This window comes from Quercus lobata, chromosome 9 (genome assembly GCF_001633185.2).
Source record: "Quercus lobata isolate SW786 chromosome 9, ValleyOak3.0 Primary Assembly, whole genome shotgun sequence".
NCBI classification, from domain to species: domain Eukaryota; kingdom Viridiplantae; phylum Streptophyta; class Magnoliopsida; order Fagales; family Fagaceae; genus Quercus; species Quercus lobata.
The window spans coordinates 27,316,319-27,337,132 of record NC_044912.1 but is presented as its reverse complement, the minus strand read 5'-3'; the positions used below and the strand labels follow the sequence as shown (position 1 = coordinate 27,337,132).

The following is a 20,814-nucleotide window of genomic DNA, read 5'->3' as shown; positions in this document are numbered from 1 at the left end:
TTTTGGGTGTTTTTATTCATAGGTCTCACTCCCACAGTTTAAGCTCAATATAATTTGAGAAGAGCAATACAAAAAAACATTGATTGAAACCCAAGAGGATATTAATAAGACAGTTGCCCAAAATTTTTTGAATCAGAGCTCTAGATCATAGTTCATCCCTCGCTGTAATGGTAAATTTACAGTGAGAAAGCTTCTATACCACATCAGGATGTAATTATTGTAGGGTGAAATTTAGAGTGAGAAAGCTGGCTATCAGGATTTGATTCTCTCAAAAAAAAAATTTTTTTTGATAGGTAAGATAAAATTTCATTAAAAAAAAAAAAGACTACTACATGGAAAAAAAACACGAGGTAGCCAAGAAAATACAAAAGACTCAATGCTATGTACAAGAAGAAATGGAATCTAAAAACATTGGGCCACTAGATGTGAGTCCCCAAGCTCCCTCCCACAACTTCAAGTAAATTTACTCCATATAAAATAAACTTGAGTAAACAAAAAACTATGAAAAAGAGAGTGCCCAAGTTCCTTAAGAGTTCTGCACCCAAGCTTTGTCATCATGGAATTCAACCCCTCCATACATACAATTTCAAGCATTTTAGAGAAGTTTCAAAGATTATGTCAGTTGTATTATCATTTTTGTAATTCACAGACACAGACAATAGGTGCTTGGAGAAGGACTATCATGAAATACTTGAACATCATTCAAGAAGCATAAAATTGATCTAGTAAATGTGTGTATTCAGAATTGACAAAATGCTATATCTAAATAAATAATTAATACATAGGAAACAATATGGGCTTTATGTTATTACAAAGGTGCCAATCATAGTATCAACATTTTTAATAGAAAAGTAGCATCAATTTCCTCTTCAATTGCGTAAACGTGAAGGGACACGAACATTACCTCTGATTCCCCTTCTCTGTCATTACATGACAGAAGGCAAGTTATCCTTCTTTCCTGTAATAATCAACATAGGTATATCAGAATGTTGGTCTCTCAAAGTCCTTTGAGCAGTATGTAGATAATATGTATATTTGAACTGAAAGAGATAAAGGCTCCATAATTTTATCATCTGCCAAAATTTAAGTTACATACTTTCTTTTTCTTCGCTCTACCCCACTACTCCTCATATCATTTTTTGCAAGAGCAGATCCATGGGGCATAGCATACTGCATAGGAGAAGGGGCTGGAGCAGGCGGTGCCGTAACAGCAATAGTTGTAGCTGGAGCAGGCGGCACAGGTTGTACAGGTGGCTGCGGTGGAGCAGAAGCAGGGGGTGCAACAACGGGTTCAGGAAGGGGTCTTGGCATAATATGTTTCAATCGATTGCTCCTATAATTCTTCCAGAAGTAGAATTGCTGCCTATGTGCCAATTCCTGAAAAGTTCAAAGAAGTTTAAACTGACTTTGAATTTATCTGAGAAGTTGTATAAATATATCGTTATGAATTACTAGAGATGAGAAAAGGAAAAATACAAAAATCTCTTTCACGGACCATTAAGATATTTTGGTTGTCATCTAGTTCAGGTAACTACTAAACAGTCAAGATATGTACCTCTGCCTCCCAATGTCTGACTGGATGAATGCTTTAGGCACCATAACTTCCTCATGTTTTTTAGATCTTTTGAATTTCAGATTAGAATTATTTAGTAGTAGTTTTCACACACTTCCTGTGTATTGGAATCATCTTCTTTCATTAAAGGTAACTTTTTTATAATTCAATTGTTACAACAAGCGGGGGAAGGGGGGTGTGGAGGTTCAAACCCTGTTTCTCCTCACAAATGAGGCCAAATCAATGCCACTAAGTTACAATTCACAAGGCTCTTGGCAAGGGTTATTTTTACTTATAAAAGAAATCCTTACTAAAATGCTAAGTTATTCGGTTTGATGAATTTGATCTGTGCTAGGTTTAAAATGCAACAGGCAGACATGTGACACACCATCAAGCAACTTTCAATAGATCATTTGATTGAAAGAGAAGATATATTGACAATGGTTATAACTAAACTATCATTCAGAGTATCTCCTGCAAAATAATAATAAAGATGGATCAAATCTTGCCAGTGAGCTTTAGCTCAAATGGCATCTCCTCTCTTTAACAAGGTGGCGAGGTTCTGGTCAAAATAATAATAAAGATGGATCAAATCTTGCTGGTGAGCTTTAGCTCAAACGGCATCTCCTCTCTTTAGCAAGGTGGAAGGTGAGGTTCTGGTTCATGACCCACTAGGTGTATGAGTAAATTTACTTAAAAAAACTTGCATCACCAATTATAGGATAAAGTATAAATCATAACTCACATTCTACAATTGTACAGAAAAAAATGTAAAAAGAGCTAACATGAATGCCTAAGCATTATTAAGAGATCTAAAAAGGAATGCAAATAACATGTGACTTTTGAGAGGATCATGTAGCTGATCTCAGAAATATATTTAAATCACCATGGAAATTTCAAAGGAGATATTACATGATTTCATTTGAGAGGGGCAATATGAAAACAGAAGATTTTAACCTTGTTGCCAGGATGTGCCATTGCATTGCGGAAGTTAGCATTTTGGAGAAGTTCTAGAAAAAATAAGCAATGAGGATACCTGCGATTTTGTTAGGAAATAATCATGTAAATCCACAAATGAATTATAATAAAGAATGATGGACCATTCAATCATTAAGAAAAGCAACACTCTTCCTGACCCCCCGCGGGGGGCGGCCCCCACAAAAAAAAAAAAAGGTGGCAAAGCTCACATTATAAATTTTAGGTACTCAGGCTGTTGCCAGTATTGAAGGTATTTTAGGTAGCCAATAAAAGCTTCATCTTCAAAATAGCGATTTTGAGCCAAATCTGCATTAGAGTAACAGACAAGACATCAGGGAGAAAGAAAACACACACACAAAGAGAAACGAAAAGGAGACATCAGCATTCAATGCTTACATCTCTACACACTTAAATAAATTTTAAGAACAAAAAAAGAAAAACATATCCAAGCATTAACAGAGGTGATCATTGCCAATATGAAGCACTAAGCCACTAACACTATCTGGCTTTGTCTGTGCATTGTGAGTGTGAATACTCTTTGCAACCAAAAAAGAAAACAAGGCATTAGGGAGAGAGAAAACACACACACAAAGAGACAAAAAAGAAACACCAACATTCAATGCTTAGATCTCTAGAAACTTAAAAGAATTTTAAAGAAAAACAAAAATAAAAACGTATCTAATCATTAACAGAGGTGATCATTGCCAACAGGAACCACTAACACTACCTACCATCTGCTTGTCTGTGTGAGTGAATATTCTTTGCATCCAAAAAAAAATTGTAACCATAGTTGACACTTTACAATTTTGACTCTTGTTTGGGGAGGCTGCCATGACGTTTCACTCCTATTCACAATAACTCCAACATGATACTATCACTTGCAACCTCATCTGTCCCAAGATCCCAAAACTTCTACCTTTCTCTCTCTCTCTCTCTCTCGCGGGCGCAGACACAGACATACTCAAAAGTATTAACCATCCTGTTTATTCAGAAAAATCTGGAATAAAAACAAAAATAAACTTATGGGTGACATCTTAAAGGGTGGGGCTGGGGCCAGAGGTCACTGCCATTTAATATGTTCCCAAAGTAGCAGTCGCAAAACTCCAATTTCCATTTCCTTTTCCTTTCTACGGAATAACGAGAAACTAAAAAAAGATTGTTAAATATTAACATTGATACACCATGTTGAATATGCTAGTATGAAAGCGAAAGTATAAAGTATTAAACATAATAACACACAAGGGTTACATGGTTCAGTCTAACGGCCTACATCCATGGAAGAAACTCTAAATGCTACATCAATAATATATTATAGTGTAGTACAAATCCTGTGTTATGAAATGAATCATAACATGTATATATATAGTAGACTAAACCCTAGACTAATATACTTCTAATACAAGTAGGAGACTTGGCTTGCACACAAAGTAGAATTAGGCTTGGTCCTATGCTAATGGGCTAATATATCTCTAACAAAGATCGAAAGAGTATTCTTATGATACCCCTTGATTAGATTGTATGTTTTGCAGACGTGTGCTGAGTCCCACATTAACCCGAGTATGACTCGGGGCATTGAGGGATTTAAGTGGTGGAGATTGTGAAACCCCAGTTTGTGACAATTCTAGTACAAAAATGCTGAATATGCAGACATTGTATTTGTATAAGGCACTCAGCAGGAAAGAAAAGTGAATTTTTTTGAAAAATCTGAACACATACAGTGGATGTAGGTGGGATTAGCTAGACATTGGACAAATTCCAATTCAAGCAAAAACCGCTGCCTCCCATCATCTGGATCTTTATATAAAGTCGTTGGCCTGAAAAAAGTCATTCAGCAAAGGAAAAGAACCTTAAACTGTTAATTCCTTAATATCCCATTACAATCATTAGGACAAAGTTAAAACTAACTTACATAATTAACAGAAAAAACTAACTATTACCCATGAATTCTATCAGAAGACCATAAATTTGCTTGCTGAGAAAAAAATTTAATTTTTTTTTTTAAAAATCCATCAAAATTTTGAATGTCATAATTTTTTGCTATTTACCTGAGAAAATAAAAAGACCCATTAATAAACTAAAACTAATTACACAACTATTAAGACTTAAATCAGCTGAGTTTTTCCCTACTTATTCATGGGATTCACATAAAATTTAAAAAAGAAAAAAAGAAAAAAGAAAGAAAATTATTTGCTTTGTTTAGAGGAAAAAGAAGAAAAGGCGAGATGATTACGAGGAAGGAGTAGAGGCTTCATCATCTTCTTCTTCTTCTTTAATAGAGGCCATTGATTGAAATTGAAGCCCTCCTTCACTGTAAGAAAAACAAAAACATATATATGAGGGAAAGAGATCGCAAGGATTCTCTCTACTTAAAAACACTTTAGTCTAGAGAGGGAGAGAGATATTAGAAAACCTTTGTAATGTACTTCCGAGTTTCAAGTGAACTGAAGAGAAAAATAACCTCGTTTCTTCAAGTTACATGTCTGAACTCAAACTCTCAAGTCTCTCAACTAAGCCAATTGGGCCGGGGAGGGACTGGCCCAATTGTTTCATAGGGGACTGAAGGCCAGAAAAGGTGAAGACCCTAGTAACCATGCTGTCTTCTCTCTCAAATCTCACTTTTTTATTTTTTATTAGTATTATAATTTTTAATATAAAAAAGGAAGCTCATGTGTGTGATCAATGCCTCCGCCCGCTTAAACTCTGCCATGCATGGTGTGGAATCACTCGAATAATAGTGAGACTTGTCACTACTCGAACCTACAACTCCTGAACTCACAGGTGTGATGGGTCACAAGAGCTTTCTACCACTAAGTTACGCCCTCAATTGTTCACTTTTATCTCACTTTGACATTGGGTTATTGAAATATACTATCTCCTCTCTTTCTCAACTATTCCTATCTAACATTATTGAAAACGTACCATTAGTTAAGCCAAGGATAACTTTCAAGCAAAGGTAGATAGTCAAAAAATTGAATTCAACAACCATTCATAACCATACACAATTTCATTAAATTTTTAGTATGATACCAAATGTATATTATGTCATAATGTATTTTTTTAGAAAACATTCTGTGAATGGAGGATCCAAACATAGCCTAAGACAAAAGAAAAAGGTGTTTAAAAAAAAAAAAACATTCTTAATAGAGTTACTAAAATGAGGTTAGACTAACTTGATCATTGGATCATTGGTAGAACCATTTGTTCATAAATATCAAAATTTTCTAGGTTTTAATGTTTTTTCTAAATAATGAAAGAAAAAAAAGGCAAATATGCCACAAATATGGTTGCTAATGACAAAGTCATAAAGGTTTCTATTTTATTTTTCTTGGAGAAGAGTTTAGGTTCAATTATTAAGGTAACACTTTCTTTTTTGGGCTAGATAAATAATAGGTGAGTGGAAAGGTGAGATTCAAACCCTAGAAATTGAGCACCACAAAGGATGTCAATGCCACTGGGCCATTACTTGAATCCCAAAATGATAGATAACACATTTTGTTTTACATTGATCAATGTAATTACATGGTTGAATCAATTAGGAAATCTAAAGTCATAACATCTAAGGAATCGCCCATGAGTTTTTCTCTCATTGTTAAGCCCATATTTGGGACTAAAACTTTGTTGTTATTACTAAATCTATTTTCTCCATCATTATGACCAATATTCTGACCTGTGGAATTACATATTTGATACATTAAAGTAAACTTTGAACCAGAAATAGCATCAAATTTGCAATATAATTGTTCTAATTGTTAGAGATTTGAAACCAAATTCGTTTCCCAAACTAAAAAAGTGTCTCATTTGCTATTCAGTTAGGTTTCCTTCCATGATTTGCCAATCTTAGTTTACAACAATTACACGAGCTTAACTAGAATTGTTCCCCCAGCTTATCTTTCAATTTTTTTTTTACCATAATCTCTTATGCCATCTTCGGAATATCATGCCTACTCTCAAAAAACTCACACTCAATTTTTCCCCCTGGGGATGCAGACAAAAATCACATCCTAACATCAAACTCAAAACCACATCCATAGATCATTTCTATGGACCTTTATGTCAAAGATGCGGAAAATATTATTATATGGACTTATATCATGATACTTTCCCAGACATCTGGACTCTGATTGCAATAAATAATGAAAAATTGAACTCAGTTCAGAGTTCAGATCATGTTACGCAACAATCTCATACCGTATTCAACAACAAGATAGCTCTTCCTTTTGATGAACATGCCTACCATAATAAATTTGGCAAAATTAATTTCCATAATTCACAACTAAAGTACAACATTCAAGTCAAATTTTTGGTGAACTTGAATTTTTCAATATCTGAGCTCATCCAAACTGAATTGAAAATTACAAATCTAGCAGAACTTATAGAGGCCTAAAAATTCTTCACTACAATAAATATTTAAAATCTTTGCCTCTTTTTATCCCCTCCAAAGCAGGTAATTGTACAAAATGATAAATATAATAATACTACTTGCTCAAATTCAGGGAGGAAGATCACATTAACCAATAATAACCATTATACAACGTATAGTAATGGTTTTTCTCATAATTTTGGCCACCAGTAAAGTAACATTTAGCATTAGTATGGCCTGTACCGCATGGGTCTTCTGAACCTTGGAACCCTTCTGCACATAAGGACAAATGAATAAATCACATTGAGCAACATGAAATTTTGGTGCAGATGAAAATCATGAGTGGAAGTCAAGTATTGGCTAAGCTAGCCACTCCAATGAGGCAATGACAAAAGTACAAATAAATGAACAAGTTATATGAATGGTCTCAATTGTAAATTTGCAATTTGAGCTGGCTGTTGAATTGTATATTATATATGAAGATGACTTTTGTTATGAAACAGGCAGATTCTGTGTCTAGGAAGCAAAGAGTGCCTAGATTGATAACGGAAAAGATGACAGCCTAAAACCATGTACCAAAAAAAAAAAGATTAAAAAAGAAGGTACAGACAACGATAAAACAGCCATAAAGAGATTTGCACGACCATATTCCTACACGCATTCTTGTTAGCATGGACTCTCTCTCTCTCTTTGCCACATGGACCATAACTTGCAATATGAGCCACATTAGTCAGAACTACTATTCTAGCAACAAATTGATTCTGCTAACCAAAGGTGGATTCTTTTTCCCTCACAAATGAAATGAACTGAGCAAAAAAAAATTCATCTGAAATTTAATAAATCATATGTACACTACAACGTATTTAAAACTTTAACAAACTGGAAGCCAAAAGATAGCAAAGCTGGTAGACACTCCATTTAATTTCAGTGAAAAAGTTCAATTCCCATGTTAATTTCTTTTCTATCCTTCCTCACAACCAAACTCAGTAAAATTCTAGTGCTTACCCATAACCGTATGGAGTATAGACAGGCACGAAGGGCCTCCGGGGTCGAAAACCTAAATATGGGTTAGGTCGCCTTCCCCGATACTGTTTCATTCCAGGAACGTTTGTTCGCTTAGCAGAGACCTATACAAAACCAAAACCTCCAACTATGATCAAAAAAGTAAATTCATGAAGTAATCAATAGCACAAAAGAAGATTGAAAGACCTTCAATTGACGACCATGCAACTCAGATTCATTTAACAGCAGAGCATTCTGAACAGCATCAATTTCAACAAATTCAACATATGCAAATCCTTTTGGTTGCCCAAACTTGTCAGTCAAAATAGTCACTCTGTTCACTGTTCCACAAGATTGAAAGTGCTGCTGGACTTCTTCAGGCGTACAAGCATAGTCAACCTGATTGATAATAGAAGACCAAAATTAATGTGCACTCCAAGTCTCATAATTTTCCAAGAGCATTATACAAATGAAGCATCATGAAATGAAAGTCACTGTAACTATTCTTAAAATAATAATTGAAGTCCAAAGCAACCCTAAACAAATTAAGCATGCACCATATAAAGTCTGCATGTGTCAACCAAGTGCTAACATTTGGTTTCTTCAAACATACACATGTATGTACTTTCACTTGAGAGGGTCCAGAGCATAGCTAATAACTTTGAGAAAATGAAGGGGGCTCATTATGAGAGGAGTATTTTATGCATGTAGTAATAACTTAAACTACTTGACTAATGGATCAACATAAATATCAATATACCCTTAAACAGTGATTTATTTACTCTTAAAAAGTAAGTAAAATTCATTCAAAAATACAAAAGAGGCACAATCCCATTCCCATTGTATGTGAAGGGTACAATGAAGAAGCCAAAATAAAAAAAGGAAAATATACAAAGGAATTTAGCTAGACATTATCATTAAGTCCAATAGACTAAAAGGAGTAAAAGTGAGCCGCTGATGACATCCATTCATATAAGGTCTTGAGAAATGAAAACTTGAGATATACCCACAAAAGATAACCTGGTTACTGAAATTTAAAATAGAAGATATCAAGTGAAAAAACAAATGACAGATAAGCACCATTTTCTAAACCAATCTAGTATATTGGTATCTATGATTATTAAGTTAACACTATATTATATTCTCAATGGAAAATTGCTTCTTTCAACTTGGTAGCAGCACCAAAAGAAAAAATCCAATCAGTTACCATTCAAATTGATTTGTGCTGGTACAAAAGATACTCTACATAAATATGTCAAATAAATTATAAATGGAGAGAAGATATATAGCATATAATATTGAAATTTGCTTAGAATACAATTGGGAAGCATTGGAATTAAAATGGGGCAAGAAAGGGATTGTTAAAATCTCACATTGCCAACATAAATGGACCGTGCATCCACCTCCTCCTTTTCAGCCTGAGTTGCAGAAGAACCGGATGAATCTTCATACATATTAAAAATGAACATATTAATTAACTAAATATTACAAATATGCTTACTTAAAGAGTCAATATCGTAAGAAAGTTTAAATCCAGCACAAGACAACAAGAGGAAATGCGCAGAAAACCAACAATCATACATGCCATCTATGGTTCAAAATGATTTTTAATCCAATGGCCTATTGCATGATTCTATGAAAATCAATAAGAATGTAGATCAATTCATAGGTTTCTATAAAAAGACCTAGCAATTATGTTCTTAAGATTGCTTTCCGATTAGATACTGTAATTGGTTCTCTACTTTTACTTCTCTGATTAATTTCTTAGATCAGCTGAATTCAGAGGCTAGAATATATAGGTTTTTCCTCCTTTATCTTGGTGTTTCTCTTGTATAGATCTCATGCACCAGACTTGCCAAACACACCCCCCCCCCTCTCTCTCTCTCCCCTTTTGCACTTACTAATGAATTTCTACCTTATTGAAAAAATGTAGCAATTATAGATTATATATATATATATATAGGTAGGCAGTGTAGGAGGGGGAGATGCAGTTTGAACCACAGACATGAGGCAACACAAAGGATGTCATTACCACTGGGCTTTGACTCCTTATAGATTATATAATACATCTTAGACACGAAAGTCTGAAATTATTAATTAGAAATTCATACTTGCCCAACCCATAACAACTAACAGGGATGATAAATTCAGTTTCTTTCCCCCACTGATTCATTAGAAATAAGCTTCAAATATAAATGAGAATGAACTGATCTAGACATTACAAGTACATTGAATGTCCCAGGCAGAAGCAAAAGGCTAATTTATATTTTAAATACCCGTGAAAGATACAATATTATGGTCCTAATATATAGCTAGAAAAGGGAAACAAAACCACAATCACTTATATATTAGCAAATTAGGATGAAATTTCAAGTTCAAGTCATTTTAGCATCATTTGTGTTCTTGGCTCTTAGTATTTCTAACGGCCTTCCCAAGTTTATAAATTAGACTTGCCTTTTGATGAATATTAAAACTTTTGGACCATTTAAAATGGATGTGCAGGAGCAATTTCACAAGATCCAAGGTAAAAAGCTAATAAAAAATTCAGTGTTGTATTTAGGGATAAACGAAACACATTTTAGGGTCAGATTATTTAGGTCTTGCAGTATGGGCAAGGGAAACTCTGAGTGAGAAACTTGGGAGTGCCTCCAATTACTAGCACACGACAACAGTTGTAAGCCTCTTAGTTAGAAGATTTCAAGCATAATTCAGCCTCTTAGTTAGAAGACCCTTAACCTTAGACAACTTTCAAGGCCTTTCTCAAAACACAAATGCTAATGGTAAGCAAACCTTTTTTGTGGTTGTACATTTGGATGCAGATTCTTGCTGATTGCTTATTAGCTAAAAGTTGGTTAAAGTATGGTTGTACCTTGAAAAATGAGGCTTAAAAAGCTGTACACAATCAAATAAGCCAAAAGAAAAAGTTGAGGGTACACATACTCATCAACTTTAGAAATTTGTCTGTTTACTGTGATATAGTTTCAAACTTCTCCAGAACTGATTAAACTATAGTTTGGATCCATTCATAATATAGATCCAAATTTACTTTATAGACTTTGGAGGCTGCTAGGAGCAGATTAGACCAGGTTGATTGGGTTTCATCTGGCATGGATTCTAGGAGATATTCTTGACACAGCTTTACTTCCTTGTTAGCTATTCAGAAGAGATTACTATGAAAGACAAACAGATTGAATGGGGATTTTAAAGGACACTCTCGTAGTATCTTCTGCAGAGCTGTTATTGAAACCTGAGATCATTTAATTTTCAAATGCACATTTTCAAGAATGTAATAAAAATGTAGGCAGATTTGGGGTAAGTCAATTGATTCGCATGGGCCAAAAATTATCTTGCAGGGTAATAGATGTACTGATTTGGTTGCGAGGTTGGCTAGGAATGCTCATGTTTATCTCTTGTACCATAAACTTCCAAATTCATCAAGTTCATATAGAGATGTTGCCCATGTGAGGTTGGCTAGGAATGCTCATGTTTATCTCGTCTAGCATAAACTTCCAAATTCATCAAGTTCATATAGAGATGTTGCCCATGTCCTGAATTCTGTAAAGCAGGATCCTCTTTTTTTTTCTTTTGTTCTTTTTAAAATTAAAAAAAAACAAAGCCAAGCACCCTAAAGGTATACAAGAAAAATGCTTAAAAAATAGAATAAAAGTATTATATGAGATGTATAGAAATTCTGTAAAAGAAAAGGTGGGTAAGATTAAACGTTGTCAACCAATTGATCAACAACATCAGGAACAATATAGCCCTTGGATGGCTAGACAAAATAACCCTATTTTTGTTAAATAATAAAGATTTATTGATATAAAATAAGAGACCCAAGTACGTAGGGAGTATACAGGGGTATACAAATCAAATACAAAAATTACATAAATCAAGTAAACCTACAGTTTGTCAGGCTCATCAAACAAGCAATCCTAGTACCTGAGACTACAAAATTTGGGCTTTGTTAATTTTCACAGCATCCAGAATTGATATTTCCTTATCTTGTTCAGCCCCAAATCCATAGCCCTTCTCTTACATCATTTAAACCCCTAAATCCACAAAGTTATTTCTGGCTAATTGCTGCCTACTAATTCATCAAACCATCCTTAAACCATTAATCAGCAACTCACAGACAATTCATGCCTCTAGTTTTCATAATTCCCACACCCTCTCTTCTTTGAAGCACTTCCACCAGCCCTCCCAATATCCGATGTATAACCTCCCCCATCTTCCTTCAAAAACAATAATCTAAACTTTTGAGTTCATGCATCAAAGACTCTAGCTGTAAAAGGGCTATATATGAAAAGTGGGGAGTTTCTATAACTATAGTGTCAGTAATGGGTGTACAAAATAGCTACTTATTACTTGTAAGATGGGTGGTTTTAATTTGGCACATTTAGTTTATAGGTGCCTTAGCTTTTGTTTGTTGGATGTCAAAGTCAGCACTAGTGGTGCTTTGCATAATGACCCTCTTTGCTTTGCATTAAATCTTATTTATCCCCCTCCCAAAAATAAAAGGAAGAATTAGAAATGTGACAACCTAATTAACATTAATTGTCCATGTACATAGACTTTTACATGATATTCTCCCATGCTTGTTTCTCCTAAGAAACCAGTAAATAAGCCAAGGAGCTCTGCTCAAATGGCACCTCCTCCCCTTGTAAGGGCAAAGTGGAGGGTGAGATGCAGGTTCAAGACTAACTAGTTGCATGTGTAAAGAATCCGCTAAAGTAAATCTTAGTATATGTTTCAATCTTTAAAACACATATAAAAGTTTTTTTTTTTTTTTTTTTTAAAAACAAGTGAAAGATATTTTATTATAAAAGGACTTCTTCAAGTATCTATACAATGGACACAAAGAAGTCTAAAGAATTACAAAGAATAAGTTATTGTGACAGAAGTGTAGCAACTCTTAAAATTGGCAATGGAATTACAATTGGTAAAACCCCATGCACGAGACCAATTAAACAAAGATCTAATAAACAATGCTGCAATTGAGTCACCAAACTATCTACATCCTTAAAAGTACAACGATTTTTTTTCCCTCCACAATGTCACATCAAACATAAAGAGACTAAATTTCAAATATCCTATGAATGTTTTCCAACCCAGTTCTTCCAACCAAATAAAAGATCAACACGGTGACACCTTTTTTAGTAACACTCACTAAACCTCAAAAGATCTAAAAGCAAAACTCCACAGATCATATGCAATAGTGTAGTGTAACAGTAAACCAATCCACCGTCTCCCTGCTGCACTGACACATACAACACCATCCTACTTACAAAAAGCCTCAAATAATGAGATTGTCACATGTAGGGATCTTTCCCCAAGTTGCTGTCCCTACAAAGGAGACCCTCCCTTGAAGCCTTAATACACCAAATACTCTTTCACGGGAAAGAAACCGCACAGGTACCCCATAAGGCAGCATAAAAAAGCAAACATCAAATTCACCACTCCCTTTTAGTCTCCAACTAATTCTATTACAATCCTCTTTCCTTGTGATATTTCAGTAAAGAAGATTTCCAACTCCTAATCATTAAAGTCTACGAAATCTGACATTCCAACACCACAACTCCCCCATCTATTTGACTAACCAACACAGAATAAACTGAGGCATCTCTAGCTATGGAGCATGCATAAAAGTCTAGAAACATCACCTTCAAAGGATGATCCTCGCACCAAATGTCATGAGTGCCAAAACTGTACTTGGTTACCATCTCCTACATCAAAGTACACATAATGGCGAAGTTTGTCCCATCCCACCTTAGTGTTTTTCAATAGGCTATAACCATGAGTCTACTTTGTAGCTCTTACTCGTCTTCACAAATGTGTATGTTCTGTCCCAAAGCACCATAACCATTTCCCGCAATAAGGCTTGATTGAAGGTTCCTATCTCCCCTACACCCAACCCTCCATTAGCAATAGGAAAGCAAACTCAATCACACCAAATCAAATAGTATTCCAACTCATCCCCCAAACCACCCCACAATAATTTCCTCTATAATCTCTCTACCCCATTTGCCACACAAGTGTACTCTTCAAAAGAGTAATCTTATCCCCCCATAATCAGCTACCCATCTTCTCTAAAATTCTATTCCATACCATTTTTGCCTTAAAAGGATTTCAATTTATTTCCTTTACTCACCTTTCCTTGACAAAAATGACAACCAACCAAACCATAAAGTACATAACAACAACAACAACATTAATTATAGTTCAATCATAAAAGGCAGGGCATACTAATATCAATCAAAACTAGATAACAGTAGGATTACATTACATCACTCAAATCATAAATTATTGAATGAACACTCATATAAGAAACCAATATTATAATGAATACAAATCTAGACCTTGAACGGCGCCCATCTCTTTCTCGACTTTGGCCTGCATTTCGCGAAGAGCACCGGCTTCTTCTTCGATCTCTTTCAGCCTCTTCTTCATGTCCTCCAAGTCCTATACATTAAAAAAAAAAAAAATCAAATTAAAAAAAAAAAAGATAGTAGAGAGAGAGAGTGTGTGTGGTAGTAGTGAAGAAGAAGAAGAAGAAGAAGAAGAAGAAGAAGAAGGGGGGACCTTGGAGTTAGGGTCAGGACCATCTTCTTGTTCCTGAAGTTCGTAATCACCACCGGCGGACATGTCGACGTCAGCGTCCATCTCGCCCTCGTCGGGGATTTCGCCACCGTACACTTCGTGCTCGTGCTCGTGCTCGTGCTCTTCTGGATCGTGCTCGTGCTCCATCTCTCTCTCTATCTCTCAGTCTCTGGGTTGGTGTATAGTATTTTAGTGTGTGTGTGTGTGTAAGAGAGAGAGAGAGAGAGAGAGAGAGGGGGCTGTTGCTGGTTTAAGAATTAAGAGTAGTGTTTTGTCTTTGTTTGGTTTATATGTGTTTTTGGGGCTATTTTAGGTGAGGTTTGGGGGATTTGGGATCGGGCGGTGGATGGAAAGAGAGAGAGAGATATGTTGGAGATTTGGGTTTTTGGGGAGAAAAAGGCTTGAAAGAAAGAAAGCTCAAGTTTGTTTGTTATTTTTATGAACCGTTAGGGGTATTTTTGGGTTCTTCCTTTCTTTCTCCAATTACTCTCTAGTTCTTAGATTGTGTTTTTAGGGTTTTAGAGCTAGTCTATCACCGTTCTTTAAATATCTAACTATTTCTTTTTTAGTGTAATCTCCGGTCTCACGCATAAAGTTATTAGTGGAGGAATCATTTATATCAATTCATGTAAATTTGTGTAAAATAAATAATTTAATGTGACTATTTTGAAAAGTGATTGTGTAAAAAAATAAAATAAAATGTAGGGTTTTATGTTAAAATAGACAATTTTTTTTGCACAAGTTGATGCATATGCTCTTAGGGGTATATTTGGATTCTTCTTGTTTCCAATTACTCTAGTTCTTGGATTTTTTATTTTATTTTATTTTTTATATTTTTTTTAGGGTTTTAGAGCTAGTTGAACACCTAACTATTCTATCAAATATTTAGAATTCTTTGAAGGAAAATGCTAAAGTTACAAAATATTTTACAAACTTTTTTTATAAATTGTTGATATGGTAAGTGGTTATTAGTAAGTAAAAATGTGATTTTAGTTGTGGACCTAAATGAGAATCAATAATAATTTACCACATTAATAATTTGTAAAAATGTTGTAATATAGTTTGTGTCTGTAACATTACTCTTTTTTGAATACCTAACTATTTCTTTGAGTTTGTGTAATCTCTTGTCCCACGTACCAAGTTATTAAAGGAGAAATCACCCACATTAGTTCATGTAAACTTGTGTAAATTTAGATTGTTGCTATAGTAACTTTATAAATATACATAAAAGTACTATTCGTGTACTGCAGAGAGGGAAAGAAAGTAATAAAAAATTGATAAAAAATACTATTTTAATGAAATATAGTGTAGAATAGATAATCTGATATGAGTGTTTTTGAAAAGTGATTGTGTAAAATAGAAAATGTGGGTTCTTATGTTAAAATAGATAAAAATGTTTGTACAAGTTGATGGGAATGCTATTAGGTATATTTTTGAATTCTTCCATTTTCCAATTACTCTAGTTCTTGGATTATTTTTTAGGGTTTTAGAGCTAGTCGAACATCTAACTATTATATCGAGTATTTTGAGTTCTTTGAATACCTAATTGTCTCACATACCAAGTTATTATAAAGAGGAATCCTTTCGGAGGAATATAAATTTTTTATATCACTTTTTTTTTACTTCATTTTATATTCCAAATAATCACAATTTGTCATGTATTCATTTTTACTTTCTATATAAAATAGTTAAAGTTTAAAATAAAAAATAATAATTAGACACATGGTATACCGCAATTGGTGGAGTGTAAAGTAGAACACAAAAATAGTACATATGATTTGTATTCTCCTTTAGAGTGCCGAAGATGCTTGCTTAGAGGTTTTGAATGCATGAGCTCACATGTATATCATAAAGTTTTAGGAACTACCAGTGATCTCATCAGATATGCAAATATCAACAACATTAGTTGAAGACATGGCTCACGGTGAGTAGAGGAGAAAGAGGATGGCCGTGTTTTTAGTTGGATCAGTCCAATCAGGTCTCAAATAGTAAAAAGTAAAAACCACCACTTGACCATCCAATATATCGGGTGTTTTTGACACGAACTTGCCATTGATCGCCATATTGCTTTGAGTTATGAGTGGTTTTCTAATTTTTTGCTAAAAAATCATAAATTTTTAAAATGAAAAAAAATTCTATGTAAAATTCTCCCAAGAACCCGGTTTCTCTGAAAATCCTAAAATTCCCGAAAAAAAAAAAAATCAAACTGCAGAATTTTTTATCTAATATTCTACTAAAACCTTGATTTTATGATTTTCGTTTGAAAAATCTTAAACTTTCAAATCTCAATCTTTTCAAACGCAAATCTTTGTTTTCCTCATCAAAGAACTCATTTGCAAATGAGATCAAAAAAGGACGTTTCCCTTTGTGTGATTCCCTAGTTTAAACTTCATCAACAGAGGGACTATACCATCATTCATCATGAAATAAGGAGATTTTGATGATTGATGGCTAGGACCACACCCCCTCACCCCCCTTCCGGCGCCCAAAAAAAAAAAAAAAAATTAAGCATGACTAGATTAGGCACTATTTAGATTTTAAGCCTATCTCAACATAAACCCCGTGTCAGTCATTAGTTTTTTTCAAAACTATTTTTGATAGAAAAATTAGAGGTTGGTTTTAGATCAATTCTTGCCAACTTGATTAATTAATCAATTATGTAATTGAGTTCCAAATTAGTATAGCATGCATAGAACTATATCACAAGGAGTAAGTAGTGAAAATTAAAGACACAGCGAGATATATATATATATATATATATATATATATATCTATCTATATATATATATATATATATTGCTTGACTGGTTTTACTGTCTTACTACTGCTTTTAAATTATTTTTTATTATAACTGCAATATCGCCTTCTTGGCTGGTTCTACTTTGTTTTTATATTATTTTCAACATAATATTACTGTGCTTCTCCCTTTATGGTATCAGAGCCACTCTTTTTTAGCCAATGATAGTGTTGTTGTGTTCTTTGTCTTTCTGTCTGTGTCTACTCGAAACTTTGATACTCCTTTGTTATGTTCCCTTTTTACCATCATTGGCGCCGCCCCTGTCGGAAAGTGAATTCCCAGAATCGAACAGTAAGGCCCGTTTGAGCCAAGAGAGGGTGTGTAGGGCATGAGAGGTATAGGGTTGACTAGGGTATGTGTTACGAAATGCAACAGTGTTAAGAAAAACATGATAATTGAGTGTTAAACCTAGAATAGTATGGATAGGTTGTGGAGATCCAACTCTTCTGTCAACTCCAGGATTGGTTGTCCTCCTGATATTGTAAATGAAAAAGATCACAATGTTGAAGACAATGAATTGTTTCCTGATTTCCAGAAATGGAACATCCCTAAAGTTGATACTAAAACTGTTTATAAAACTAGTTTTGTTGAGAGTGCTTTTCATTCTGCTTACAAAGCTAGAATTGTTGAACAAATACTCTTTATTTCAAAAACTCATGAAAAATGTTGCTTGTTTTCCAAAAGGAATATTAGTGAATTTATTGCTACTAAAAAATTTAGTTATTTGCATATTGGAATGGTTCAAGTTGCTATTAAACCACTCACCAGAAAGGGTATTAATGCTTCTGTTCTCATGTGTTTACGTGATGCTAGATTTAAGAACTTTAAAGATAGCATTCTTGATATGATTACTGCCTCTTTGTATGATGGCCCTGTATATTTCAATTGTTATCTTGATCTTACTCTTGCTTTGGATGATCCTAATATTGTTAAAGCTTTAACTTTGAATATTGCTTCATCTGGTTATCACATGGAAGAAGGTAGTAAGCCTTTTGCTTTAATTTACCGCATTTATTATATATTGTTGGGTACTCAATTAAACCCTGGTGCTAAGATTATTAGAGAACCTTCTGGTAAAACCATGTTATTCAATGTTCAACCCCTGATGCTAAAGTTCAAGTTCCAAAAATGATTCAATGGCAAGATATTAAGCTTCCCACTGAATGGTTGTTGGAACAAGAATCTCCTCTTGCAAAACCTGTTTTTGATGAGCTTGATCTTACACATATTCAACAATATCTTGATGGTACTGTTAAAATAAGTTTTCAAAATAATCAACCTTTGAGAATCAACGAAGGAAGACATTCCTTTGCCGGATCCGAAAGTATTTCAAAAAGAGATCAAGATCTCAATGATTTTTTGCAAAAGAATTTTGAAAACCCACTGATTTAAAGCTAAAAGGTGTTTCAAGTGATAAATCTCAAATTAGCTCTGTTTGTTATTCCACTAAACCTAAAGCTTCCTCTCCATATAGTAGAACTACTAATGAAGAAGAAGATGACACTAAATTTGTTTGTCCTTCTGATTTTGATTTTCCTCCTATTGAAAATCCTGTTTTCCAAAATCAATTAAGAGTTTTAAACGTCTTGGATGAAAGTTTTGAAGTTGATATGGTTTCCCTATATAATGAATTTATGCTTGCTAAAAACAGAAATAAAAGAAAATATTTCCAAAATAATTTTGCTCAGTCTGAAAAAGATCGTGTTGAAAGAAAATGGTTCGAAAAGATGAATCAATTGAAAAAACATATTTTGTTTCTTGATTTTCTTGAAAACCATTATGTTTCAAAAGATGAAGTTTCAAAACAACATCTAAATGTGATAAAGAAATCAAATTTTGTAAAAGAAGATAAAACCATTGTTAGGTCTAGCCATCCACCTCTTGTGACAGTTTTGATAACTTGTCAAAAGAAGGAAGTGAAGGCCTCCCCTTTCAAAATTGCTGATGATCAAACTCACATTGTTAGTCTTATTGAACAAAACAATTTAACTAATGAATCTTTGCATATTATTGGTCAACAGCTTGACCACATTGAAGAAAATATTGTTGAAAAAACTGTTTCTGTTGAAAAACCTATTTCTGAAAAATCTGTTTCTGTCAAAATTGAAAAACCTTTGATTAATTTACCCAGTCAAAGAGAAAAGGTGAATTTCAAAACCTCTCAAGCCGAAACCCTTGAGATTATTGAGAAAATTCTTTCTGATTTAAAAGTTAAAACTGAGGGTACTTCTACAAGTACTCTGGCTGCTCGAACTATTTCTAAAAATGAAATTTTTTATGAAGAAAATACAGATTCAGACACTGTTTCTTCTGTTTCTGCAAAAAGGGTTTTTGAAGATGATTTACCAGAAATTAAAAGATTTGTTGGAAATTCCAAACCCATGTCTTTTACAAAGAACTGGTATTCAAAACCCACTCCTCCTGATATGCAGTTTGAAGAAAGATCTTTTCAAACACAATTTTTCTGTTTCTGCTGATAAGTTTTATGAATGGAATATTGATGGTTTGTCTGAATAAGAAATCATTAATAAAATGGGTCATATGTCTATGGTTGGTATTGCTTATCAAAATAACCATGATCTTGATCAACCTGAAATTGTTAATTTACTTGTTACTGGTTTTTCTGGTACTCTTCGTGGATGGTGGGATTCATATCTCATAGAAGAATCCAGAGATTCTATTAAACATGCTGTTAAAAAGAATGAGGAAGGTTTGCCTATTTTTTATGAAAGTATTGGTTGCAGTATTCCTGATGGTGTTAATACCCTGATCTATACCATTTTCAAACATTTTGTTAGTACTCCATCTAATATTTCATCTCGAGTTTCTGATTATTTGAATAATTTGAGATGTCCTAATATGTCTGATTACAGATGGTACCAAGATGTTTTTATTTCCAGAGTGATGCTTCGGAAAGATTGCCACAAGCCTTATTGGAAAGAAAAGTTTATTGACGATCTGCCTTTTATCTTTGCTCATTAGGTAAAACAAAAGTTAATGGATAAAAATGATTCTATTGATTATGATAATTTAACTTATGGTAATATTTTAAGTACTATTAAAAAACTTGGTATTAATATGTGTAATGATGAAAAACTGTTAAAACATCAATTAAAGAATAAAAGAAAAGCTAAATATGAAATGGGTAATTTCTGTGAATAATATGGTTTGCCTCCTATTGCTCATCCAGGCAAAAAGGTAAAAAATATGATAAAAGCCATAAAAAATATAAAAAATACAAAAACAACTTTGTTAAACCTAATGATTTCTATGCTAAGAAGAAACATGTTTCTAAAAAATATGATAAACAGAGATCAGGTAAAGGTAAATGCTTTAACTGTGGTAAACTTGAACACTTTAGTAAAAAGCTGTAAGCAAAAACCTAGTAAGTTTAAAAATAAGTTTAACATGTTAAATATTGATAATGTTAGGACAATCAATGGTAGTTAATATTTTGGTGCTATGAGTATTACCTTTAGCAATATCTTTGAAACCTTGGCAAGAACCTATATATATATATATATATAT

At 33.7% G+C, this 20,814-nt stretch overlaps 2 protein-coding genes across 3 annotated transcripts; both read right to left on the bottom strand.

The window, feature by feature from the left end:
- Positions 1-677: 677 nt before the first annotated feature.
- LOC115959072 (mediator of RNA polymerase II transcription subunit 31) lies at positions 678-5,030 on the bottom strand. 2 transcript variants are annotated; one of them, XM_031077370.1, is made up of 7 exons: positions 4,941-5,030; positions 4,761-4,838; positions 4,247-4,344; positions 2,740-2,836; positions 2,510-2,588; positions 1,097-1,377; positions 678-958 (listed from the first exon to the last, which is right to left on the bottom strand). In XM_031077370.1, exons 2-7 carry the CDS (start codon positions 4,811-4,813, stop codon positions 946-948), a joined length of 621 nt encoding a protein of 206 aa, XP_030933230.1. In that variant the 5' UTR covers positions 4,814-4,838; positions 4,941-5,030; the 3' UTR covers positions 678-945. The 2 variants fall into 2 exon arrangements, with proteins under 2 accessions (XP_030933230.1, XP_030933231.1); XM_031077371.1 differs by lacking the exon at positions 4,941-5,030 and having other exon boundaries at positions 4,761-4,934.
- A 1,715-nt stretch (positions 5,031-6,745) lies between these two features.
- LOC115960558 (polyadenylate-binding protein 2) lies at positions 6,746-14,885 on the bottom strand. Its single transcript, XM_031079500.1, has 6 exons — positions 14,472-14,885; positions 14,249-14,351; positions 9,266-9,336; positions 8,100-8,291; positions 7,896-8,017; positions 6,746-7,163 (listed from the first exon to the last, which is right to left on the bottom strand). Exons 1-6 carry the CDS (start codon positions 14,634-14,636, stop codon positions 7,118-7,120), a joined length of 699 nt encoding a protein of 232 aa, XP_030935360.1. The 5' UTR covers positions 14,637-14,885; the 3' UTR covers positions 6,746-7,117.
- Positions 14,886-20,814: the final 5,929 nt, after the last annotated feature.

Coding starts and splice junctions, on each gene's coding strand:
- LOC115959072 (XM_031077370.1), bottom strand. CDS start 4,813: ATGGCCTCTATTAAAGAAGAAGAAGAAGATGATGAAGCCTCTACTCCT. Junction 2,589..2,739: donor GAGTACCTAAAATTTATAAT/GTGAGCTTTGCC, acceptor ACAAAATCGCAG/GTATCCTCATTGCTTATTTT. Junction 1,378..2,509: donor TGGCACATCCTGGCAACAAG/GTTAAAATCTTC, acceptor TGAACTTTTCAG/GAATTGGCACATAGGCAGCA.
- LOC115960558 (XM_031079500.1), bottom strand. CDS start 14,636: ATGGAGCACGAGCACGATCCAGAAGAGCACGAGCACGAGCACGAGCAC. Junction 8,292..9,265: donor GGTCCATTTATGTTGGCAAT/GTGAGATTTTAA, acceptor ATTATCAATCAG/GTTGACTATGCTTGTACGCC. Junction 8,018..8,099: donor TGCATGGTCGTCAATTGAAG/GTCTTTCAATCT, acceptor GGTTTTGTATAG/GTCTCTGCTAAGCGAACAAA.